The 27888-nt window shown below is 35.4% G+C and overlaps 1 protein-coding gene across 2 annotated transcripts; it reads left to right on the forward strand.

The window, feature by feature from the left end:
- Positions 1-1526: 1526 nt before the first annotated feature.
- Positions 1527-27245, forward strand: CDC37L1 (cell division cycle 37 like 1, HSP90 cochaperone). Of its 2 annotated transcripts, XM_054583079.1 has the most exons (8): positions 1527-1802; positions 5607-5888; positions 9202-9295; positions 17894-18009; positions 18302-18424; positions 22401-22565; positions 24456-24599; positions 26570-27245. In XM_054583079.1, exons 1-7 carry the CDS (start codon positions 1671-1673, stop codon positions 24564-24566), a joined length of 1023 nt encoding a protein of 340 aa, XP_054439054.1. In that variant the 5' UTR covers positions 1527-1670; the 3' UTR covers positions 24567-24599; positions 26570-27245. The 2 variants fall into 2 exon arrangements, with proteins under 2 accessions (XP_054439054.1, XP_054439055.1); XM_054583080.1 differs by lacking the exon at positions 24456-24599.
- The last annotated feature ends 643 nt before the right edge of the window (positions 27246-27888 follow it).

Raw genomic sequence — 27888 nt, forward strand, 5'->3', positions numbered from 1 at the left:
CATTTGAAATAACATATTACTTTAAATGAATACAAGTGAATAAAACTGTTTTGCTTCCTCCCTCTTTGTGCTTTAGCTGCTGTCATATATTCTCCTTTGGTTTTTACTCCTAAACTAGACACAGTGCTTCTCAATGTTTATTTGTAATTAATTGTTAAGATATAACAGACACTCACTGGAAAATACTCAAACAGCGTAACACAGGAAAGCTAAAAATGGAAAGTAAAGATGTTCAGAAACTTTCCGCCCTGCCTTACCCACCAGGGGTAATCATTAACAAATGTTTACTGTCCAGGACTTTTCTGTACACATGTATGTGTACACACACAGTTTTTTCACAAATTGGATCATTCTCTTTCTCCACAGATATGGATATGCACACATGTATAGCTAATTTTGTAACCTGCCTTTTCTAAATTCAAGACGTTTTGGAGATATATCTATGTCAGCATATTTACATCTATTGTACTCTTCTTAAAAGATGGATAATATCCCATTGTATTAACAGACCACAATTTAATAGATGGGCACTTAGATTATATTTGCTTTTCTTCTTCACACACACACACACACACACACACACAGTTGCTACAGTAAACATCTTTGTAGATAATTGCATATTGGTGCAAAAATAACTGCTGGAAATTTTCCCTATAGTGAAATGGCTGAATCAAAGCATTTAATCTCCTGATATTGTCAAATTGCCCCTCCCCAAAAGGTCACACAAGCGACATTTTCTCTTAACAGTATTTCCTCACATCTTGTCAAGACTCGGTATTAAATAACCTCAAAAATCTGACAATCTAATAGACTGAAAAAATTATGTCTCATTTCTATGAGTCTCTAATGGTAAGTAGGGCAGAAATACCTGATTGCTAAAAGTGCACATTTTGAAGTCACACTCCCTAGGCTAATCCTAGTTCTTCCCCTTAATATGTATGACCTTGGGCATTTTGGGTCTTTAGAGAGAACAAATCTGTAGGATTAAACGACACACGCAGAAATACAGAAAACCTCCCCTGAAGGTTCGCTATTACTTGTACTCGTCTTAATTTTTTAAAGCAGTGCTTGGTTCAATACTTAATCCTTCTCTTCTTTCTCCTAAGTTTCGCACAACTCTTTGCTTGTAACTCGAAATGAGAAGAAAATTGGCTCTGCTTTTCAAAATTCTACCCCTACCCCGCTTCAGAAAAACTGATTTTCATATCAATGTATAGCAATGAGTTCTGATTTTTAAACAAGTGGACGGTCAGAGGACCACCCGGGATCCAAGACTCACTATTTACAACACAACGAACACTAGATAATAAGAATTTACAACTACATGACCCGCGACACCATTAGGGGTACATCGCCAAAACTTAAAGTTTTCAGAGAACCGAGTTTTGAAAAAAGAGGCTTCCGGTTCCATCCACTACACGTAGGGGCCAAGACACACCTCCCACAGCCGCCTACCAAGCAGGAAGTGACGTCCCAAATCGCGTCTGTCTTTTTCCGCTGTCCGCCGGTGGCGGAGCCCATCCTAACGTGAGGCGTGCGCCGACGTCGCGAACAGCAGAGGGATTCTGGGTAACGGCCCCGGCCGGCTGGGGCGGCTGGCACCGCGCAGCAGGTTTCACTCACGCCAAGTCCTTTGGCAGTGGGGGTTGAAGGGCTTGGGGCAGCTGGACATGGAGCAGCCGTGGCCGCCTCCAGGACCTTGGAGCGTCCCTCGGGCAGAGGGTGAGGCTGAGGAAGAGAGTGACTTGGACATGTCTCCCAGTTCTCCCCGCTGTCCACAACTGCCCGGCGGCAGTACCCAGGTGAGAGATGGGGCGCGGGGGGGCCTCTTTCTACAGGCGGAAGGGGCGGTGCCGTAGCCAGGCTCCCAGAGTCCCCTGTCTCTGAGACCCTCTTCTGTGCCCTGTGTTGCCGCCCCCACCTCACCCGCGGGGGCCAAGGGCCTGATGCCATCCCACAGCTATTGTAGCATCTTCTCAGGGCTTCAGAGAGGGGCTTGCCCTACATTTCTGATTTCCGCCTCTACATACACCTTTTCACCTTGGCTTCCTTACCCTTGGAAGACGTTTCTCCCCTCACCCCCTCCTGACAGTACCCAGATTGGGGGCCGCTCATGCTGTAACATTGACCCTTTGTCTTCTTGTGCGTGGTTTTATCCGAGCATTTTATTCCGTTGAAGACTAATACTTGGAAATAGTTGATAATTAGAAACAGTAAATGGTGGTATTTCAACAATTCACTGAGCTCCCGACTTTTAAAGGTTTCTGATGTAATTTGACTGACGCGACATCTGAGCAAATTCTTTAAACCGCGCTTTTGATACTGGCGTAAATCTCTCCCATTCGCTTGACCATTTTAACCCTTACAGTTGTTTTTAGTTTTGCTTCACATCATTCTCCAGTAAAAACACATAGGCACACGTTTGGCTTTTCCTTCAGACTTCTTTCTGCAATTCCTAATGCTACTCCTGGTTTTCACCTGAGCATTCTTTCCTCCTAAACTTATCTAAATGCGATGTACCATTTAGGATATTTCAAGATCCTCTCTTAAAAGAGTACCTTTTCCTGGCTTTTCTCCTAACCTGAGTGTGTTTTGAAAGTATATTTTAGGGTCACATACTAAACACATGTTCAATGAAACGGATTATCTGTATCTGCTTTCTAGGTTTCTTACAAAATAGGGTCCTTAAGAGCTTAGCCGAATTAATACAGTTTTTCTGTAGACTCACCTTGCAAGCTGTTAATGAATGAACAATTTAAAATTGTTTGTCAATAAATGTAAGGTCATTGATCCAGTGCCATGCTCATGGTGTTGACTTCACACAGAGAAAAATGCTGTTTCATAACAAAGACTGTACTTCGGCCAGCCAGTCACTGGGAAAGTGCAGAACATTTTTTAGGAAGACAGAGTGAGAGTTGATAGGTCAGTACTCACTCACTAATTATGGATCACTGGTGTCATCTTTGTCTACAAAGTGTGTTATATAACCACATAATGAATGTGTTAGAGGAAAAAAATGAACAGCAGCTGCCATTGTCAATTTTCAAGGCATATGGAGAGGCTAGAAGAATTTTAGTGCATTGTGGTTGAATCACAAGAGTAACCTAAGAGAAACTGAATTTTAAAAATATTTGTATATTTTTTATTCTTACACTTGGAAATATAAGCTTATTTAGCTTAAAGGGATTTTAGAAGTGAGTAGGCTTATCTCTTTCATTAAAAGTGATTTGCCTGAAGTAAGTGGCAAAATTAAAACTAGATTCCTCTCTGACTCCTAGTACAGTGCTTTTTCTTTCCCCACCTACTGCATTGCCCAACCTGTGATGTAATGTAAAGCCCAATTTGTCTGAAACTACTTTTGAATGATGCTAAAATTTGTAAAGTAATTATTAATCCCAAATTTGTTCATGTGTTTATAACCTACTTATTTGTCTTGCTGGCTTTAGGACTTAAATTTTGGGTTGGAATATTTGGGAAGAATAAAATATTTCATTTGTAATTTAATATATAAATATATTTTATAATCTTTATTAAAATGGCTTTGATTTAATTGTACCGATTATGGGGAATCTAGACTTCTTAATGTCATATGTGATGCATAATTCTGAGATCCAATTAATGTAAAGGCAGTTTGGAATTTAGAGATAAAGTTACATAAGTATACCTTAATGTTAACAATTTCTTTTTTGAATTTATGTTCATGAAAATTATGTTTAATGTCCCTTTAAAATCTCAGTATTTTGACATAAAATATGACTTTTTACTTAGTCATCTCAATACATGTTGCATAGTTTGCTCAAATGGCCAAATGTCTTTGTAGTCTGTAGAGAAGAATTTAAACATAAATCATCTTTAGAATTTCGAGATAAAATTTAAGTGTTCAAGAAATGACTTTTAAAAAAAGCATTTTAGATCTTGCTCCCCAGCAAATGTCATCAGTTTGGCTCAAATAAAATCTTATTAAAATTAAAAAAACAAAGAAATGACTTGAGAATTTGCTTTTCCATAATTGGAAAACCCAAGATCCATTTGTGTACATTCTTAGTATATCTTTGGTGTTTTTACAATATAAATTTTATTGCTTAATTTTTCTCCTTTTTCTGACCCCTTCTTAAAACATAGCTAGTCTACACTTAACTCTTGATTCTATTTTAAGATAGCACAAAATAAAAATAAGTACTTTGTTGGTTAGAGCCATGTGGAGCCTGGGCTCCAAACCTGCTAAATGATTAACTAAAATATCTGAAAAACAAGTGTTCACATTTGCCCCAATAGAAATCTAAATTTGCCTGAAGTCTCTCATCTAGAAAGTAAGGGTCTTGCTTACACCTTGCCTCAGAATTCTTTACTGCCATTAGTCTGTTCCGTGACGTGGAGAATCATTTATTCATCTAAGATTTCTTGAATTCTAGGTCCTAAAGGAGCTGAGGGTTGACTGAACAAATAAGCACAATATTTTGTGAAAACACCACTATAGAAGTATGCATAACTTGGATGGAGAGGGAAGGGATAAGAGATAATTTAGGGATGTAATGCCAGAATCTGGAATGGAGATAGGAGTGTGGTGAGGGGAGGGGGAGCCACGGTGAAGGGGTAGATGGGAGAATAAGCAAACAGGTAGAAGAGTAACTGTGAGTCCAGAGAGATAATAGGGAGTGAGATCATGAGAGAGAGTGCCATGTCACAGAGTTTGCACTTTATCACGAGACACTAAGAATGAGATTTGGTTTGTGGAGAGCATTCCAAGTCTATCAGAGTAGAGAATGGCTTGAAATGATAAAGGGTGTATTTATATAATTAAAAACATGAATAGTGATGCACATAAGGGAGCAGGCTGGAGTAAAATTATTCTGAATTTTTAGTTTGAAATTGGTCTACATTTTGGCTAAGAAATCAAAGAATGTGCCTTCAACTTTCATTTTATACAGTTGAGGAATATAAGGCACCCATCACATAAAATGGGTTCAGTAACTATTAAAGCTAATTACTATTGCTCCTGAGTGGAACAGAATCACCAGGGTGAACCAGTTGGCTTTTTTAATAAATTTGCCTGTTTTGATTAGGGTGAAAGGTATCTATTTCATATAGTCAGTTATAAATAGAAATTGCCAATAAGAATTTATCAGATTGCCAAGGGTTGGAATAATACAGAAAGAAAATAGAAACCAAGAAATTATTACTTGTAAATAAAAGCTTCTTTACAATGAATAACTTGCAGGTCAAAATTCTAAAGGTATGGTTTTCAGCATGTTGAGTGATAAGATGATGAACCAGATTTAAGCTTTTATTTTCTCATTCTGCCATTTCAGATTATAAAGACTATAAATCAAGTGTTTGTTGAATATCAGCTATATGAAGAATACTGTTAGTTTCCAGGCTTTATGTTACTGTTAGTTGTTGGGGGAGGAGCACCGATTAACAAAGAATTTTGAGTCTAGTTGATGAAACAAGGCCTATAATATAAAATATAACTTCACACACAGAAGATGGCATACCTACGCACCAAAAACATTGTACAGTAATCTTTGACTGAAAGAAATTGAACTGTACTGCATAAACATACCTAATGCCTTCTTCATGTCTTACAAATATTATTTTTTATCCAGATGTATAGCCATGGAATTGAAATGGCTTGCCAAAAGCAGAAAGAGTTCGTGAAGAGCTCTGTGGCATGCAAATGGAATCTTGCTGAAGCTCAGCAGAAACTTGGTAGTTTAGCACTGCATAACTCTGAGTCCTTGGATCAAGAACATGCCAAAGCACAAATAGCAGTATCAGAACTGAGGCAACGTGAAGAAGAATGGCGGCAGAAAGAAGAGGCTCTAGTACAAAGAGAGAGAATGTGTCTGTGGAACATGGATGCCATTAGCAAGGATGTTTTTAATAAGGTATGACTTTTTTTGCACCATAATGGAAGAAGAAAAAACCAAAGTGTTTGTACAAACTGTTGTGCATATTTAGTAACAAAGCAACAGAATCCTGGAAACAATATTCATTTTTGACAGTTTATGAAAAGTGCTTGTTGCAGAAAACTGTATCCCCAATAGTGTCTAATGTGGGTAGTTCTTAATACAAATATGTAGCTAGAGCGTAGTACACTGAATGTAAGTGTGGGCTCTGGAATCAGACTGCCTCAAATCTTAGCTTTGTCAGTGTGCTGGTTGTAACCTTGGACAAGTCATTTAACATCTTTAAGCCTCAGTTCCCTCAACTTTTTGGGGTGGGTATGAAGACTAAATAAGGTGATGTCTTAAAAACAAGTAGCATGGCACCTGTCATGTGATAAAGCTAAGATTTTACAAAGGCTTTCTAATGTTGCAATGTTACCAGCTTGCTGTTAGTTTTTTAACACTAATGTATAGTTATTGGATTTACTAAATAAAGTCTTTCACTGTTACTTACCAGTATGTATTTAGTAAAGCTCAGATAGTAGTAGTCTGGACTTGGTATTACAAGCATTATTAGTGAAAGGAATAATACAGTACTTGTGCCAAGTTAATAGTTCTGTTTCTTACTGGATTCTGTAGGCCTTATTTTTTTGGCTTTTAGTTCTGAAGTAGATACAGACAATGAACTTCAGTCATTTTCAACTAATGTGTAAAGTAGTACTTCTTTCTGTTTGTACTAAACTTTTCAAGCTTCAGGAATAGACTGCTCATTCTTGTCAAAGTTCACATTCAGTTTATGTTTAACCATCATTATTCTGCAGACTTCTCAATCTGTAGTACTTGTTTCTGTTCTAGCATTCTCTCTCAACCCACGCTTTTAACAACCCTTAACTTCCTTCCCGTAGACCAGCTGTAGTTCTGCTACAGCAATAAGTAATATACATAGGTAAATGATAACCACTAGCCTTATCAGTACTTTATTCTTTAATTGAGAAAAATTATAAGACTGCAGCAACATGCTCATTGTAAAAACAGGACATATCAATATGAAAAATAAAACTCAAGGCCTTCCTTCACTACCAATTCCATTTCCCAGAGATAACCACTCTTAATAGTGAGTTGTATCTTTCTAGACTTTTTCTGTGCTTGTACAATTTATATTTATATATTTTTCCTCTCCCACAGTAGGATCACTTGTATCTGAATGTTTTGCTGTTTCAGTGTGTATTGTTCTAAGGGGGGTGTCTTCTTAAGTGTTATACATTTATACCCTAAAGCTATTCAAAATAATTTTCTTCTTCCAGAGGGAATGGTCAAAACAATGCTTCTTTGTTATAAAGTTAATGTCTCAACACAGTGGTCACAAAAAATATATTTTCATTTCTGTGTTTTTAATTGTTTTTTAAACGTTGGTTCTAACAAGGCCTACATTTATACAACACATTAATTAGGACTATCTTTATGTTCCAGTCATTTGCTCAAAATCCTACATTGATTTTGTCTGGGAGCTTGAGACTTGAGAGGACTGGTCTAGATCTGCGCTGTCCAACTTGATAGCCACTAGCCACATGTGCTTTTGAGACCTTGAAATGTGACTAGTCCGAATTGAGATATGCTGTAAGTGTAAAATACACACCAGATTCCAATGACTTAGTACCAAAAAAAAAAAATATTTCACTAATAATATTTTTGTATTGCTTACATGTTAAAATGATACGTTGGGTTAAATTAATGTTATCAATTTATGTGTTTATGCTTTTTAATGTGGCTGATAGAAAACTTTACATTTGTGACTTAGATTATATTCCTACTGGACAGTGCTGGTCTAGATAGCAGAATATGTTTTTTAAAAATACTTTCACTTTGAAATATAGAAACTTGTGTGCTTTTTTTATTGTAAACTGGCAGAGAACTAGTTTGCAATTTTCACTTTTGGCAGTTATGGTCTCAAGGTTTAAATGTGACCACAGAATTTTCTGAGAAATTGTTCTGCCATTTTTTCTGGCCAGATACAAACTTAACCTTGGTCCGTTTTATGACTTGTTTAATCAAAAATAAGCACCTTAATAGAAATTTGTACTTATTTCAGAATCAAACTGTTTGGCTTCTCCTTAGAAAAGTTGACAACAAAGGTTTATTTTAGGTTACGTCTTGTCCAAGACTTTATAGTAAATATACTTTATTCTCTATATGCTTTGAATTTTTGAGTTCATATCCAGCAAGATTGCTAAAGATTAGTCTAGAGCAGAGATTTCAGCTGGTGTGTGGCCAGAAGTTCTAAAACATGCAATACCTGACTATTGACTATTTAGTCAAAGCACTGACCTCTTTTCCCTTAGGTGTCAAATTAAAAAATTAGAACAGCCAAAACAATAGCTATTTGAGGTGAATGTCCTGTCCTGAACCATAAATATATAGGTCATATAATAGAGTTGCATCTTATTGGTCACGTTGCATAATAAGGTTGCTTCTGATTGGTTAATTTTTGGTACCAGAAATCCTTATATACAAGTATATACACCTGATTTTTTTTAAACCTTTATTTTTTATTTTATTTTATTTTTATTTATTGATTTTGAGAGAGGGTGGGAGGAAGGGAGATGGGAAGGGGGGAAGAGAAGGAGAACAACATAGATTTTTGTTGTTCCACTTATTTATGCATTCATTGGTTGATTCTTGTATGTGCCCTGACGGAGGATTGAACTTGCAGCCTTGGCATATCAGGACTGTGCTCTAACCAGCTGAGCTACCCAGCAGGGCTATAGACACCTGATTTTTTTTTTTCAAGTTACTTTGGAGCAAAAAGGGTAGGTAATTAATGTTGTTAGTTTTTTTGTAAATCTATCAAAATTACACCTTATTTATTTTTGGTCAGATTGGCAAAAAATACAACGTATTTTTTGGTATGTTGAAGAATTTTAGTAATTAGTTTATGTGTGCCATGACATGAAAAAAGTTGAAAGTTGCTGGTCTAGAGCTGTATACCTGATGGAAATGAGTAATGCAAAATATAAATGATAGAGCAAATTTTTTAACAAAAGGGTTAATTCATTTGCTTTTCTATATAATTTCTAAACTAATCCCATAATTTTCCACACATCTATCACTTTAAGTAAAACTAATTAAACTTCAGTTCTAGTACATTTTAATAGTTTAATAGAGTTTAACTGATGGATTTAATGATATAATATCAGTATAATACTATACCATCTTTTTATAGTGTCTATAGGAAGGATTGCCAGACATTCAGTATCTGAGAAAGAAGAGTCAATTAGAATACAAAATCTGATTTTAACTTAAAATATTTTTTTAGAGTTTTATTAATCAAGATAAAGGAAAAGAAGTAGAAGATGAAGATAAATCAGAATCATTTATGCAGAAATATGAGCAAAAAATCAGACATTTTGGTAAGTTTACTTCTGAATTTCTGTCACCTGTAACAGTTGATATCATAAATATGTCTACAAAAATGAGGATTTATAAAATGGAAACCAAAAAGAAGGTGACAAACTCCTTCTGGTACAGTTGTATAACTCTTGTTTTAGACATTCTTGGTAAGGGGGGAAATGATCATAACAGAAATGTACTGACAGAATAAACCAAATTGTGAAGAGCAGCAAATGTAATTTATTATTATATAATACTACCCTCTAAGATACAGCTTTTATTCACTCTTTCCATTTTTCTACTTTTTTTCTCTTTCCATTTCTCACCTAATCTTTGCTTTGTCTTTTTTCCTTTTTGCTTCCTTGGCATCTGGTTATCGTGTGGTTATAGGATTAGCATTCATTTTTTTCCCCTGTGTTTTGGGTATGATGCTATATAATTCATGCAGATCATTGTACTGTTATTCAGATAAATGTAATAATAGAAATATGTATAGAAAGAACTGGAAAAGAGTTTTCTCTGTAGGGAAAAGGTGATGAGATAGGGATTAATATAAGTAAAGTCTTCCCAGAGGAAGTAACATTGGAACTGGATTATGAGGAACACAGGAGTTTTCCATGTAGACAAGGAAGGCAAAGCAACAGCATGTGCAAAGGCAGAGGTGGAAAACAACATGCTGTATTTTAAGATTTGTAAGCAGTGTGATACTGCTGGAGTGAAAATGCAACTAGGAAGTGTTAGGAGTTAAGTAAGGTTCAAGGCATATTTTTTTTATTACAAGTACATAATATTTTAATATAGTAAACAACTTTTATTTGTAGTATGTTTTTTAAATGGCATTTTAAGATCTTTTTTCTATTGGGCCCCGCCCCCCAACACAAAGTATTTAGAATTTCATTCGTCCTCAGTTACGTCATGTTAATAGATAATACATTAGATTTTTTTCCCCTTAAAATTTTTTTATTTATTGACTAGAGAGAGTGAGGGAAAGAGAGAGACATCGAATTGTTGTTCCACTTACTTATGCATTCATTGGTTGATTCTTGTATGTGCCCTGACCAAGATGAGACCCTCAACCTTGGTACATCTGGAGAACATTCTAACCAACTGAGCTATCCGGCCAGGGCCTGACTTTTTTTCTCTTCTGTTTATGCAGTTTATTCATAAAATACTCAATTTCTCATACTTTTTTTAAAAAAGAACATAAGCTGTGTATTCTATTTAATTGACAAATAGTATCTGAAGAAATGAAGTTTATTCTTACATATACTATACTGTTATTCTGGTATTATTTATAATAGGAAAAAAAGGATAAACAGACTTACCTTGGATAGATATTAAAATCTTTAAATGAGTAGAGCCCTTGAGTCATAGGATAAAAAGCAAAATTTTTCTGCATCTTAGTTGTAACAATATAAGTTGTCATTCACTTACAGTTCTTACTTCCTAGGCCTATGTGTTCTGCTGTAGGAAAAAGAGTACCATATATTGATTGCACTTTCAGAGTATGGCTGCCTCTAGTGGAATAGTATTCATCAAGGTTATTGTCACCCAGCTGGCATATAGGCTAGTTTGCTTTGGAGCCATGTGAAACCAGTTGTTGTGAAACAGTTCCCTCACTTTTCCTGTTAACTTGGTCAGAAGCAATTTTGTCTTGGAAAATATCTCTACCTCACAAAGTGTAATAACCCACCTGGCACTATAACTGTATGCATCTTCAGTAAGACATTTCATCATTCAGTAAACCTGGTGTTTTGGGGTAGTGACATTCATAATATTAGTGAATTTCACAAGCCCATTGTCTTCATTTCTTTTGCTGTAAAATGAGTTTCTGGGTCAATAAATAGTGTGGTATGGGAAATAAGTCATTTAGTTAAGACTATAGTGTATTACTAGTAGAGATATAGCAAGGAGAGAAAGCAGTGCTGTATCTAGAATGGGCTTGTTCAAATGAGAAACCACTGGTCCTTCTGAGATGAAATGGGACCAAAATAATCAACCTGTTATTTGATTGTTGGCTGGTCTCTCCAGCATAAGGTGCCATGTTGAGCTTCCAGCACTGGTTTCTGCTACTTGCAAACTAGGTGTTCAGTGGCTATCGTGGAATATTGATGAGGGAGATCCCATTCTCTTAAATCTCTGCATAATCTCAATTTGCCATTATGACCCCTTAGTTTATGAAATACCATCAAAGCAGTGAGATGCCTGAGGGTAATGACTGTCATAACATCCACAAATGATTAATAAACAGTTGTTTGGCCACTGTTTGTGTGGACTTCCAGTATCTCATACTATAATATTAACCAGAGCCTTACTGTCTTCAAAGCTAACCAGACATACCCATTCCCAGATTCATATCGTGCCGTTTGTTAGTGGACATGCACATTGACTCTTCATTTTGGAGACTATAGCCTTTTTGCTACAGCCCATTGGATCCCCCAGAATTGTTAACTAAGGTCTTAGGCTCCCAAATACTTACTGGGTTTTATTTCCAACTTTCTGGCATATTTATATCTTAACAAGACATCTGATACCTTCTACTCCCTGCTCACCAAGTTTCATCAGTGTGAAGTAGACCAACTTACAGTCATGTGGGATAATGAGATAATCAAAGTTCTGTGAGTTAAGTTATAGCACAGTTGATAGAGATCTGAGGCAGTGAAAGTTTAATGCTGTCCCTACTGAGTAGAAGTATTTCTGGTGTTCTATGCTTATTGTGGTAAAGGGAAAGAAAACATTTTCCAGAATAATGACATTGATACACTTCGTTGAAGTAAATACATCTGGAATAGCAGCTGTGATTAAAGCTTCTAGCTGGAGGTTTTCCAAACTTGCATTGCATTCCAGACTCTTGGAAGACATGATCCTGGTACATGTGAGGCTATAAAGAGCTGCAGAGGCTTCCACACCAGTTCTTCTCTAGTTTCATGTGTACTTACATTCTTTAAAATTTTTCCTAACTTTTCTTAGTAGTATATGTTGAAACTCTCTCTTATGTTGCTTTTAACTGCTATAACTTGATAGAATTTGCCATCTAATGATAAAAAGCATATCATGATTTATTACAAAGCATTGAATCTTGAGTTTTTCCCCTATATTTGTGTTTTATTTATTTAATTCATATTTTATAAATATAAAATCAATTTAGAAACACAGTCTTTTAAATGTCACAAAAGTTTTATTCGAAGTCATTTACATCTGTCTTTATGATCATCAGAGCTGCTTTTTGATTATCTAACACAGTTTTTCATGGCACATCATCTCTTCACCTCCAGCCAAACTTAGCTGTGATTCAGCAGTTTTCGAACCTGTGTAGAATGTTGTCACTGGGAATTTTATCAAAAGCTGTAAACATACGCATGAATACAATGATGGTATCTTTTCCAGTTATACTGAAGGTAGATATTCATAGTCTCTTCAATGTAATTACTCACATACTGCTTTTCAAACATGTCAATATCCTATTTTTGAAAAACATTTAATATAAAGTACTTTTGAATAGAACGTGAAGTGAAATGACTAGAAAATTAATATGGAGTATAGGATTCTAATTTTGTTTCTTTAAAAGTCATTTAAAAATAATCCCAGCTCTGGCTGGTGTAGCTCAGTGGATTGAGTGCCGGCCTGCGAACTGAAAGGTCACTGGTTTGATTCCCAGTCATGGCGCATGCCTGGGTTGCGGGCCCAGTCCCCAGTTGGGGGCACACGAGAGGCAACCGATTAATGTATCTCTCACAAACATCAATGTTTCTTTCCCTCTCTTTCTCCCTTTCCCTCTCTCTAAAAATAAATAAAATCTTTAAAAAAAAAATTTTTTTTAAAGCCCTGCCTGGTATGGCTCAGTGGATTGAGCGCCAGCCTGCAAACCAAAGGGTCACTTATTCGATTCCCAGTCAGGCACATGCCTGGGTTGCAGGCCAGGTCCCTGGTTAGGGGGGCATGCAAGAGGCAACTGATCTATATATCTTTCGCACATCAATGTTTCTCTCCCTCTCTTTCTCCTTCCCTTCCCCTCTCTCTAAAAATAAATAAATAAAATCTTTTTAAAAAATTAAAAAGAAATAAGCCCAGAAGGAAATACATTAAAATATTAACATTAGTTATCTCTTGTAGAATTGCAGATGATTTTTATTTTTGGATTTTTCAAATTCTTCACAATATACTTATAATCTGAAAAATATTTAGAAGAGTTTATACTAAGAATTCAAGGATGGCTTAACATTAGGAAACTCAATATGATACACCATATTAACAGATGATAATAGTATAAGCTCAAGATTTAGTGATCAGTTTGATGTGGAAGGAATGGAAATGTCAGTGGAATTTCTAGAATGTTTGATTGGGTAACAGACCCTAGGAAGCACTGTAGATGTCAGGGAAAGAAGAATGAGTTTGGTTTAAAATAAGATGAGTTTATGTGCAGACATGTAGGTAGAAATAATTGTTAGTAGGTGCTTGGGAATAAAGGAAATCTGGGGCTCAGGAAGTATAGAAAAAAAGGTCACGTATCTTTGCTTAAGAAGTTCACAACCTAGTTAGGAGATTTTTAGCAGAGAGAAATTAAGATGAATATATTTTGAAGAATTAAAATCTATCATTTTTATTATAATGCAAAAAAAGAAAAGGGAAATCATCAAGTTGTGTATTTGGGGACTGTGTTAGGAATCAGATGGAATATTGAAAGCTGATGGATTCATTGGGATTTAGATGTTCACTGGGAAAACTTATAGGTGAAATTAATTATTTTTAATTAAAATGTTTTAATTTGTCAAAGTAAGAATTTTTAAGCATTCAGGGAAGTTGATTGGCTAGTTTAAATGACTAGATTATCTGTAAACAAAGGATTAGCTTAGTATTTGAATGAGTAAATGAATTATTCATGTTGTGTGAATAATACCTAACATTAAGTATTTACTCTCAATTTTAAGTGTTCTATGTGTATTGGCTTATTTAATCCTCACGAAAATCCTGTGAGTTAGATACTATTTTAATCCTACTTTACATATGAGAAAATGGAGGTATAGAGGTAAAAAGGAACCTGTCCAAGATGTAGTGAATGGCCAGTATTTGAACCCAGGCAGATTAACCTTAGACTGTTTTCTTATCCATCATGCTAGATTGTGTTGCTCTCCATTTATTTATGTTTTTTTACAAATTCCAAAATAACATTAGCACTTTCAGATATGTTCTGTTCCACTAAGTTATTGATTCTATTGATACATTTATTCATAAAATTCCACACTCTTCTTACAAAGGTCTGTATGGAATACCTGTAATCTGACTTCCAAATTTGATAATAATTTGGTAATCCTCACCCAAGGATATTTCTATTGACTTTAGAAAGAGAGAGAAACATCAATAAGAGGGAGAAAGAAACATTGCTCAATTGCCTCCCATACACAACCCTACCAGGGAACAAACCCACAACCTAGATAGGAGCCCTGACCGGAGATTGAACCCTCATCCTTCTGGTGCACGGGATGACGCTCGAACCAACTGAGCCACGCAGCCAGGGCTAATTTGGTATACATTTTTTAAATCAAGTCATAGCAAGTATTCCTCAGATAAAGAAAAGCTATGGTCAGCTTTTGGGAAATGTCCTGTATGGTTTCAGGAACTATAGTCCTGCCAACAGGCAAGAGGGCCCTGAGGCTGGAACTAATCAAGGAGGCCTTGGGAAAACAGGCCACTGAGGAGACAAAACCTGTCCCCCTGGCAGGGGCGCAGCCCCTGTCTCCCTCACATCACCCTGCTTGGCCCTGAGATGGCTGGTAGTCTATGACAGGTAAGATCCCTCAATGGAAGGGACAGCCGAAGCCAGGCACAGCCATTGGCCATCAAGACAAAAACTTTGGGGATGCAGAGAAAGGGCAAAAAGACCCGTACCCCTCAGCTCAGCCTTGACATGGCTGGGGTCCTCATTCTATTTTAAAGAAGTCTCCTTGTCTCTTGGTGGCTCCCTCCCCTCACCTGGCCCAGGCTTGAAACAATACTGGAGACAGTCCTAAACTGGATCTGGCGGTTCCCAGGGAGAATCAGACCTAGAAGTAAATTCTTTAAAGCATGTTTTGTCTCTCCCTCAAAAGCTATGATAGCCAGGTCATGCTGGGAGGGAAATTTACATTATTCACAGACCCTAACCAAAACACTTTGGCACTCTTATGTTTACTACACTCTCATGTTTACCTTTCTCTTTTCGGACCCATATAAATCGATATGTTCCTGCCATTTGTTTTCTTCAAAACATCATCTATTCTCTGTAAACATTAACATACTGATGTAACAAGATCATGTGCACATTCCTATTACCGAGCCCCATTGATAACTATTTCAATAAAAGCCTTTGGATAAAGAGGCTTGGTGCCTTCTCCACTAGAGGGAAGAGCCATGCTCCCTCTCCTGGCAGACAGAGAAGTGTTTGCGACAACTCGGGTTTATTTTCCCCCGTCTGTGACAACCCCAGGACAGGCTCTGCGGGATTCAGAGTCCCACTTCCTCCTCTGCTGGCCCCAGACAGGGACCCTCAGATCCAGGAGCCCCGTGCTCCCCACAACAGTCAACCTCATGTTAATTTTGTCTCAGGTATCAAATAGTTAAAATTTAACATTTAATGAGACCCTTCCTCATGGTCCCTACACGACACTAACCCTTTCATATTATCTCTCCTGTGAAAGAAACCAGAATGGGTAAGATTTTGGTGCCTCATTGAGTCATGATGCTGCCATGGAGAAGTAAACAGGAGAAGTAGTGCTCTCTCTATGAATAAAGGGGTGAAAACACTGCTTCTTCAGAAGTGTCACAAAGCTAAGGCAAAACTGCTTTATAGGACTTATTCTATGGCTTCAGGTATAAGACATAAGGATTATGCTTTCTTTAATCCTTCTGACTCTCAGAAATTATCAGGCTCTTTAATTATAGTCTGAGAACTAGTTTCAAGTAACTTCCATAATCATTCTGCTTATCTGAATTTAAAATGACTTAATCACTGTTTCCAAAGTGTTGGGGAAATAACTTTATAAAGTTTGTAAAACTCCCCAGAAGAAAATGCTAAAATGCCTTTGCCCTTTTTAAAATGAGGAAGATGATTAATCACTTATTTTTAATTGATTCCCATGTGTTGCTAAAGATGTATTTCTCAGCAAGGCATATGTCCTCAGTTTTGTTCTTTCTTTTATTCTAATGTAGAACTTTAATGTATAGAAGTTCATTTTGGGTCTAGAGGAAAGATTTACTGCCAGACTATTGAAATGGCCTTATAAAATTTTAATGATGATTCAGTAACTTCCAGACTTCCTTGGATGAGTCTGACGTCCCTAAAACTAACAGTGTTATACTTAATTTATTTAACTATAAAGCTGACTGGACAGAATTAAATAAAAGCTCAACACTTTGCTGGTTCCATGATCACTTGGGTGGTATTGAACTTTTTTACTAAATTTCTTACTAATATGAGTAAAAATGAAGATAAACCTTAAGTAATATTTGGATTGGTCTGATTTTTGAAGCAAACTGACAACCATTTATTAATATGTTTAATGTTTATTTGTTTATTTTAAAAAGATTTTATTTTTCTTTAGAGAGGAAAAGAGAGGGAAAAAGAGAGAGATACAAACATTGATGTGTGAGAGAAACATCAATCAGTTGCCTCTAACATGCCCCCAACTGGGCACCTGGCCCATAACCCAGTAATGTGCCCTAACTGGGAACCGGTGACCTTTCGGTTTGTGGGATGATGCCCAGCCTGCTGAGCCACATTAGTCAGAGCTTAACTAATTTTTGAAAGATTTTGTTTTTGGTGTATATAAGCAGTCATCGTGACTAAATGGTTAACGTGATTAAAATGGTTAAAGTATATTTTTTTATGACACTGTATTGGTTTCCCATGCTATATCAACATTTTACCATATCATCTTAGAGATTTTTAAATAAATTAGAATGTAACTTTTCTGAACTTTCTACTGAATATTTGTTTGCTAAGCGTAGTTTCTCAAGATTTTGCTCTTTTGCATCTTTCTAATATAAAATACTGGTTCTATGACTAAATAATGTTTAGTCTCAAAATCATCTGTATTGCCCTGGCTAGTATGGCTCAGTGGATATAGTGCCAGCCTGTGAACTGAAAGGTTGTTGGTTCGATTCCCAGTAAGGGCATATACCTGGGTTGTGGGCCAGGGCCCCAGATAGGGGTGTGCAAGAGGCAACCAATCGTCATCTGTTGCAAACATCGAAGTTTCTCTTCCTCTTTTTCTCCCTCCCTCCCCTTCTCTCTAAAAATAAATAAGTTTTTTCCCCTTAAATCTGTATTCACTAAGAAGACCAGCTATCTCAATTTGTCTTGGACTTCAGGCATTCTCCAGATGCAGGAGTTTTGGCTTTAAACCAGTCACTCTACTTAAGCCTAATTATCTGAAATAAAACTTTCTATGACTTTTTGGATGCTATTTCAATATACTGCATTTTGCTTAAAAAGAAGTTTATTCCTCTTCATTTGCTTTCTTACCATAACATATTGCTGTGGTGATATGAATCATCTTTAAAGAGAATCATTTTAAAATATCATTTCTTCACTTACAAGAAGAAAGTACTTGATATTTGTGCTTTAATTCTTTTTTTTACAGGTATGTTGAGTCGATGGGATGATAGTCAGAGATTTTTGTCTGACCATCCATACCTTGTATGTGAAGAAACTGCCAAATATCTTATTTTATGGTGTTTTCATCTAGAAGCCGAACAGGTACCATGTGAACCTTGAATTTCTGGGAACATCAGTGGAATTCTGATAAATGTTTTTTGTTTGTTTTTACATTAAATGAAAGCAGGAGGTCATTAAATGGGATTACAGTTTTGTTTTCAGAGCTACTTGAGTTTACTGTGGGAATATTTTTTAGTTATTTTAGTTAGCACATGGAAATTTGTTTTTCTAATGTGCCTACCCTGTGCCCCCATCTCTTGTTCCCAAATATTATAAGCTTTTTAAAGTGTATCTCTAGAAGCATTTGTTATAATTTTAATCTGTTTATTTTCAGAAAGGGGCTCTAATGGAACAAATAGCACATCAAGCTGTTGTAATGCAGTTTATTATGGAAATGGCCAAAAACTGTAATGTGGATCCAAGAGGGTGTTTTCGTTTATTTTTCCAGAAAGCCAAAGTAAGTAGCTATATGGTGTTAAATGGGAAGGTTAGGCCTTAATCTCCTCCTTGATCCATATACATCAAAGGAAACCATTCAACCAGGATGCCACAGATTAAATTTTATAGTGGAAAGAAAAATTATATTGCTGATTTCATGCTAATTTAGACATAAGGGATCTATATAAGAGACTATACCATGGACATGAAATTGAAACCCATTCAAATAAATGTATGTATTCAGGAAAATCAGAGTGTTCCATCATTTATTCAATAAATATTAATTAACTGTTAATGCAAAAGCACAGCTATTTAAGGTGCTGAGGATACATTGTTGAATGAAACAGTAAAGCCATGTTTAGAACTTAAAGCTTAATGAGATGTCAGACTTTTGTAATGAAAAATAGGAAACAACTAAAAAATTCAACAAGGACAGATGACAAAAAAAAAAAAGAAAGAAAACCACAAACTGTGGTATGTAAGAATATTGTGCAGCCATTAAAATTATATTTTGAAGAATTTATAATTTGAGATAATGCTTTGCTATTAAGTGAAAAGAAGTGATACGTGTTTATATATACAAGATGATATTGGCCACATTAAGGAAAAATAAATATGTCTAGAAAGATTAAGTACCATTTCACATTCACTGAATTAGTATATTAGGAAGTTGTACAGGAAGTAGAGCAATAAGAATCTACGTTCACTGCCTGTGGGAGTATAAATTGGTACAACCACTTCAGAACATTTCCTTGTAAAGTTGAACAAGTACTAACACCCAGAAGTTCTCTTAGGTATATATAATAGAGAATAGATTTTTCAACATGTGGTCCAGGGACGACCCTCAAGGATCTGCAAGACCCTTTTAAGAAGACTTGAGTCAAAACTCCTTCATAATATTAATGTTAAAATGTTATTTGCCATTGTCACTATCATGAGTGTAGTAGAGATTGATAGAAGCAGATGTGTGAATCTAGCTATCTTCTGTTAGGCCAGACTTCCTACTAAACTTGGTTTGAAATAGTTTTGTTTTTTTAATAAAAAAATATTATAAATCTTAATATGTAATGAGTTTGTTATTATGTTTCAGTTAATTTTTAAAAGATTTTATTTACTTTTTACAGAGAGAGGAGGGGAGAGAGAAAGAGGAAGAGAAATATCAATGTGCGAGAAATACATTGATCAGTTGCCCCTGGCATGCCCCTCCAACTGGGGACCTGGCCTGCAACTGAGGCATGTGTCCTGACGGGGAATCAGACCGGTGACCTTTTGGGTCACAGGCCAGTGCTCAGTCCTCTGAGCAACACCAGCCAGGGCTTCTTAATATTTTTTAAACCCTTTAGTTTTAATTTCTAACACAATAAATATTAATAGAATTAGACCAAATAAACAGGAGCTCTTTAGGTTCCTAAGTAATTTTCAAGAGTGTGAAGAAACACTAAGACCATAAAGTTTGAGAATTACTGCCTTAGAAAACCTCTTACATATGTGTGCTAGATACTATAATGTTCATAGCATAATTGTTCTTAACAGCAAACAGCAACCCAAATGTCTATAAATGTCTTAGAATGAAGCAGCATCAGCATGAAAAAAAAGACCGAGTGAAGAAAAAAAGACAAGCTACAGAATTATATATACAGCACCATTTTTTAAAAAATATTTATTTTTTAGATAGAAGGGAAGGGAGGGAAAAAGGGAGAGAAACATCAATGTGTGAGGGAATCATCAATTGGCTGCCCCTTGCCTGCCCCCCAACTGGGGACCTGGCCCACCACCCAGGCATGTACCCTGACAGGGAATCAAACCAGCAGCCTTTGGGTTCACAGGCAATCCACCAATCCACTGAGCCACACCCACCAGGGCTCCAGTTCAAAACAAGCAGAACTAAACAGTATATTGTTAAAGGACATATATAAGCGGTAAAACTAAAGAAGCAAAGGAATAATGAAAAAAGTCACAATAATGGTAAGCTCAGAGAGAGACGGAATGCCTCTCTAGAACTTATTTATAAAGTATTAAATATACTAATGAGCTTTTCCTAATATGTGTGGGTATATAGTGGGTTTTTGTCCAAACTATACATGTATCTTTACATGCTCTTGCATGTACATAATACATTCAGTATACATAATTCGAAGTTAGAAGGAAGTATGCCAAAAGTTTGATTATACTTGGGTGGTGGGATTATGAATGACTTCTATTTTCTTTTTCAATGAACATATTTTTATAAATAGAAGAAAATGTATTTTAAATGAAAAAATATGTATATCAGGGTGGTAGTTGTCCTACATTAAATGTTCTAAACTCAAAGTGTAGCCTAAATAGGAAATTTTTCCAAAACAGTACAGTTATAACGAGTAAATGATTGAGTTGATATTTTAGCTAGGTTTCTGATGACTACTCCAAAATTTCACTTAACACACAGGCATCCAAAAAACATACTTTCTTTTTCATCTTACATTAATGGCTCTGTTTGAACTAGTGCTTAATAGAATAATGAACATAGCCACACTATGTATAGTCTTTGAAAATTACTTTGGCAAAATTGCACTGAAATCTTTAGATCTTAACATTGCGTTCAAAATAATAAATTTCTTTTTTTAAATTTATTTATTGGTTGTTTCTTGTATGTGCCCTGACCAGAGATCAAATCCACAACTTTGACATATCAGGACAGTGCTTTAACCAACTGAGCTACCCAGCCAGGGCACATAATAATTTTTTTTTAATTAAAGAATAGCTTTCATGGGTACTTTGTGCTAGGCACTATTATAAGCACTTTTCATGGATTAACTCATTAAATCTCATAACATTTTATGAGGATTATTCTGTTTTACAAGTGAGGAAATTAACAGAGGAATTAAGCAAGTGACCCATAGGTTACTTAATAAAAACAAAAATCAGTCAAGTCTCTCTAGATCTAAACCTTTAGACGTTAGGCATGTAGTAAGAGCAGCAAATGTGCCACTTGATTGCTTTAGAGGTTTACTGCATAACCATTTCAGAAAAATTACTTTATGATATAAAGGCTAACATTTCATGTGTCCACACAAGTACCATATATTGACCAAAGTGAAATGCTATAATATAATTAAGGAAATGACTCTAAATTTGTAAAAAGATAGAATGGCAGCATAGAACATTATCTGCATTTGTATAGATATCAATGCTAATAACTAATCCACAGCTTTTAATCTAGTTATACATCCTAAACTCCATTAAAGAAAAAATAGCTTTTCAGATAAGTGGACTCAGATATTAAGAAATGGACTTTGACAAAATCTTTTCCACCATTTGAACTTAAAGCTTGTGGTCTGGTAGTGTAGGATCGGCACGGTCATTTTTTATCTGCAAAGATGTTTATAAATGGAGGCTACTGCCAACAGGGTGTTTTGTTTTGGGAATTTTGTTTGTATTCTACATCATCAGAGGGAGCTCCCATACCTCAACATAATTCATCATACTTTTTTCTTTCTGTAATGTTGAAAATAAGGTACTTTCTTAACTGAAACACTAAGGTATTTTCATAAGATATATTGAGTGTTGAGTTTTATTTGGTTTTCATGGCTTTTACAGATAGGGAGTATAGAATCAGAATCACTAGAAACAGGTAATAGTGTCCCCTCATTAATTAGTATAGAATTGAAAGGTTTCAAGAATATCCCTTGGCTGTTACGTGGCAGTGGGAAGAGAAGACTGTGAGAGGGTAAATGAGGACTGTTTTGGATCCTATCAAGACCTCAGATAAATATAAGAATAACAAAAAGCTTTCTTTTGTTACATATTTGTATGTTTAAAGAGTGATTGTTATTTGTTTTGTTTTGCTGAAGCAGAGGGAAATGGAACAAACCAATTACTGATATTCCTAGGTGGTTTCTACATTTAAACTATTCTCATCTTTACTTCCTCTATTTCAGACCTGATATAGGCTTGTTAGAATTTACTATGTGGTTTGGACATCTTCAAAAACAGTCTTCGTGTTCTGTGTTTTCTAGGCAGAGGAAGAAGGTTATTTTGAAGCATTCAAAAATGAACTTGAAGCTTTCAAGTCAAGAGTCAGACATTATTCTCAATCACCAAGTTTTCAACCTATGACAGTTCAGAATCATGTTCCCCATTCTGGTGTTGGATCTATAGGTTTATTAGAATCCTTACCACAGGTAAGTTGGAAGAGCAAGTGTTTATTTATAAATGTAGAGTTCACATTTTTGTTCTTTTGGACTCCTACTCTTCTTATATGTAATACATGTGTGACCATTTTAAATATACTTGCCTCAGAACATAACTCTGAGTTTCATTTCATGCCACGTTTTGGCACTAAATCTCTTCCATCTTTTAGTTATTTAGAGAGACACCAAGTTCCACTCTAAAATATAGAAGAGATGAGTTGTGCCTAAGCATCCTTAAGGGCAAGTGTTACCTATTTATTATCTCAATTATAAACTCTTAAGATGGCTCCAAAGAACTTCTCATTCAAAGTAGATCTATACTGTTTAATATTTTAATAAAGTAAATTAGCTTCAAATCATACCAAGGTGATGTGCTACATGAATTTATTTAGTATTGCTAATTGTTGGTGTCGCCTACCATATGTAACATTTTTAGTCCACATTAATATAGCTTATGCTAAGCTGTTCTTTCTGGTAATACTGGCCAGCTGTTTGAGCCTTTTTGAAGTCTGCTGTTAAATCAAGGTAAAACAGTGTCACTACCATGGAGGAATTTATGTCAAAAAGAAGAGGAGGTTAGACTGCTGGTCTGTCTGATACTACTTAGGGTTAAAATTTTAAGTTATCATTAGAAAGTTTCTGCCCATTTTGATTTTAGTAGCATTTTAATTGAGACCAGTAATCTCTCATTTCCAGGCCCCAAGATTTTAAGAGCAGCTTTAGCTTAAAGTTTAGTCTGTTGCCTGCACAACGAAAAGGGAAGTCTCATTCAGAAGGCAATGTGAGAAGAGCCCTGTGTTTATTTTTAAATGTCATAAAGAAGGAATTGAGATTTTCAATATTTTGACCTTATGTCTCTATAATTACACCATTTCAGTTGTTACATGTATTGTAGCCAAAGGGACAATTTAAGGAAAGCAATGGATTATATTTAATTCAGCCAAAAATGTTATTCTGAAGAATGGAAATAATCAAATAATCAGTAATGATTTTTAAATAATTAGTCATGCTACCCCACAGTTAGACATGTAAGTAATATTCCCTTTTGATTTGTCCTATATATTATCTCTTACTGCTCTTTAAATATAGTGATGATTTTCTCTTTAGTTCTCTGAGAAATAACCCACAGGGAACTAGTCTTTCCAAGGGAATTTTATGACTAAGCCACTGTCAAATCCAATATGTAAACCTAAAATTAAGATGTCTTACAATGAATGCAAAGGAAAAAATTTTTGAAGGATATCTTTGATTCTAACATAAGAAGGAAAGATACATTCAAATATCGTGAGATACTACATTACCAAAAAGTTGCATCTGGTTTGAGAGAAGTTCTTGTTCATATTAAGATAGCAACTGAGATCTGCTTCAGGCGTCCCTTGCAAGTCATTTTGGCGGAAGACCTGGGATTATACAATTTTGACAGTTTTGAATTGCTGATGTTACCAGAGTGGTTTACACTTAATTCATCCGTCTAACAGACCAACCCTCATGATGGGAGAAGAGCATCTTGGTTTACTCCTCCTGAGGGAGGGAAGGGTTGGATAAGCTTTCAGCTAGATGCACAGGGCTGTCAGCTGGTTGGGGGAAATATGATGAGAGGCAGCCTGAGGAACTAAGTAGTCAGCTGGGAGATTTGGACGAAAAGCTTACCATAATAACAACATCCCATTTTTATTACATCAGTTTATAGGTTGCAAATCACTATTGTATGTTGTATTATTTAATCTTCTCAAAAACCCTGTGATTCATTTTCATTCATACTACACACTGAAGCTCATTGTGCATAAGTTATTTGCCTGGAGTCAATACAATAAATGATGGAGCTAATACCCTAATCCTGGATTTCTATCCTACTTCACTGCTCATTCATCTATACCATAGACTGTTATTGAATCATATGCAAGAAATAGGACAAGACACTCAGTCATGTGCTTTTGGGAAGAACTGGTCAAGAACTGGGACAAGAAATGTGTTGAAAGTGTTACTAGATGAAAATATCATCAGTGGAATTGAAGGATAGATATGGTTAAGTATATTGATTTCTTTTTTTTTTTTTTAAGTCTCTTCATGTTGATGTCTTGCAGTTCTTAGGAAGATGGTTAGATAAGTTCTGGATACTCCTTTGCCAACTCTAGTACTCAACACTCTGTCATGGAAAACTGGAACCTGGTCTTAATAAAGACTTCTCTTCGGAAGGCCTTTGGAATTGGGTCTTAGCATTCTGTTTCTTTGGAGAATGGGATAATGTGATGAGAGTATTAATAATTTTTTATAAAACTTAAATTTGGGTAACACTTTAGCTTTTCATTTCTTTTTTTTAATTGACAACAATCTTGAGAAATAAGCCAAATATCATTATCCTTAGTTTTGAGAAACCTCAACCAAGGCCTCTTAATAAAGACATACTAATATTTACCTTAGGCTTATCCTATATACTAGCTTTTAATTCTGTTAAGGTGTGATAAATTATTATTACTTTGAGATTCATTATACTAAGTGATAGAGGCAGGATTTGAACTGAGGTCCAATGTCATTTTAGTGTCCCAGATCTCAGTCAGTTATTTGTGCCTCTTGCTTCATAAAGACCTGATTGGGAGTAATCTAACTTCTGGCCAGCTTTTTTTACTTTTAAAGTAAGAGAATTACAAAGTATTATACTTTTATTTAGAGGATCTTTTGATAACCCTGCCTCCCTATGGGATGGGCAGGTTTAAGGCATCTCTCTTCTGGTTGGACTGTTTTCTTCACTGGTGTTTATTAAATAAATTAAATGACACTAGGTGATACAGTAGTAAAACTCTAAGTAGCTAGTGGATATTCAGAACAACTTGAGTAGAGAAAATTGAATTCTTGGCTTAAAGTCCTAGGTTAAGGGCTTAAGTCCTTATTTAAGTTTCTCTAACAAATAGTGGTTTATTTTTGCATTTTTGTAAGATTTTATTTATTTTCAGAGAAAGGGGAAAGGAGAAAGAGAGGGACAGAAACATCAATGCACGAGAGAAACATCAGTTGGTTACCTCTCGCGTGCCCCCAACCAGGGACCAGGCCTGCAGTCCAGGCATGTGCCCCAATTGAGAACAGCACCAGTGACCTCTTGGTTCACAGACACTCAGTCGATTGAGCCACACCAGCCAGGGCTCTTTGCATTTATTGAATAAAGTTTTCTGTTCATAGTTTTTAGAAATGGACAAATAGAACATTAATGAGTTCTTCTGTTTAAAAAATAAATAAAACCTAAATTAAAGTGTTCTTTTATTCCCAGTTTTTAACATATAGATCAGAGTACCTCTCAAAAGATTAAGGATTTCTCACTTGAGTTTGTTTTAACCTTCGAGAAACCAAAATAAACTGAAGATAGCTATAATTTCTTATTCGTGTTGCATATTCAGTATTTACTGTAGAAATTAGATAATAATATACATTTCTGACTTAAAGCCGTGTTTGTATTTTAAATTATAGCTACACATAATCACATGGGAGATGTAACTTTGAATGATTAAATAATTAAAATTATACAGGTTTGTTTGGGTTTTTTTTTCATTTTTTAAATTGGTTGACTTGAGAGAGAAAGAGAGAAACATTGATTTGTCGTTCCTCTTATTGATGCATTCATTGGTTGATTTTTGTATGTCCCCTGACCAGGGATCGAACCACAAATGGGGTCAACGCTCTAACCAATTGAGCTTCCCAACCAGGGCAATATACAGTTTTGGTTTCTTTGTTTTTTTTAAGGAGAAAAAAGGTAGTGTTTATTACATTTGTATTTTTCACATACATCTTTCTGTCTTTATCATTTGTCTTTGGATTAAGTGGTAATCTATTTTTCTGTCTCTTTACCGTGGGTATCAACCCAAGTCTGCCTTCAAAGTTCATCTTCTTTCCTGCTCTCCTACACTGCAGAGAAATAGAGAATGTGAGACTGATTATGTAGTTGCATATACTAGCATAAAACTAATTATCATCCATTGTTTCTTCCCTATACTTTTTTTTTCCAGAATCCAGATTATCTTCAGCATTCTATCAATACAGCTCTCTGCAGTTTAAACTCAGTGGTACATAAAGAAGATGAGGAACCCAAAATGATGGACACTGTATAATTTGGTTAAGACTGCTGAGGCCAAGTACTATTTTGTTACAAGAAAGGAAGAACTTGGCTATTTTCTTGACACTTTTATGGGTGCTGCACTTTATTTTTGTTCGGTTTTTGATGGGAGGGGAAAAAAGAGTACTGAAATGTTTTGTAAAATTTTTTTTATGTGCTGCTAGATTTTTTTGTTTTTTTTTTTCTGAAGAGAGGAGTGGTACCATAAGTTACAAGAAGTCAAATTGAACTTTGTTTTTTGCTACTAAATTTGCCTTTAATCTTATTGTTCTCAATTTTGGAATCAAAGTATGAAAATCTGCACAAATGCAATGTTTACAAGAACTGGTTGATTCTAGGAGGCATCTGCTACAGTCTTTTTATACAGATATGTACATGCCGTACTCTCTCAAAGTGATTAAAGACAAAATGTCCTTGTATCCTACTGCTAATTTAGCTGTCAAATCTGGTGTTTTATCATATTAAAAGCAATAAATCAGTAGTGATAATCTACTTTACTAAATAAGCTGGGTGATACCAATTTTTAAAAAGTTTTCCCCTTAAAATAATACTGCATTCGCATTTTCGGCACCATCAGTTAAATAAATCCTTGACTATAATATCAAATTTATATAGACACTAAATTAAACCCTTAGGTATTCTCAAAACTATATTCCTTAGAAATTGATTTTACCCTATTGACTTTTTAACAGTAAGGGATATAGTGACTTAAAAAGTGATAAAGCTAATATAGGATTGTTTTTTTCTTTTAGACCAACTTCAAGCTCACTCTTAATTTCTTTACTTGACATAGTGTGGGATCTCTCAGGGAGCAAGTTTAAAAAAGTAATGGCCTGTAAGAACAAACAGGAAGAAGAATCTGATTTTTAAAATTAGGTTTATTGTTTGTTTCACTCTGATGTAGCCCAAGGACTTTTTTAAAAGACAAGAGAACTCTTGTAGAGCTAACTGCCTCGAGCTGCCAGATACTTACTTGTAAGAACTTGGTATTCCTTATTGGTAGTGATGGCTTTTACTACATTTGTCATTTCTATAGTTCAGTTACCATAGAATGCTTTGGAGCTTCACTACTTCCCATATAATTCACTTTCAGATATGCCAGGATATTTGATGTTTCATTTTATTTGGAATTAGATGACAGTGTTAATTATGCTATCCTTATTATTTGAGGATTAATCTTCAGACTTACAGGAACATGAGCTTTGATTTATA

This window comes from Pteronotus mesoamericanus, unplaced genomic scaffold (genome assembly GCF_021234165.1).
Source record: "Pteronotus mesoamericanus isolate MK-2021 breed Mesoamerican mustached bat unplaced genomic scaffold, CSHL_Meso_final contig_73, whole genome shotgun sequence".
Lineage (NCBI taxonomy): Eukaryota > Metazoa > Chordata > Mammalia > Chiroptera > Mormoopidae > Pteronotus > Pteronotus mesoamericanus.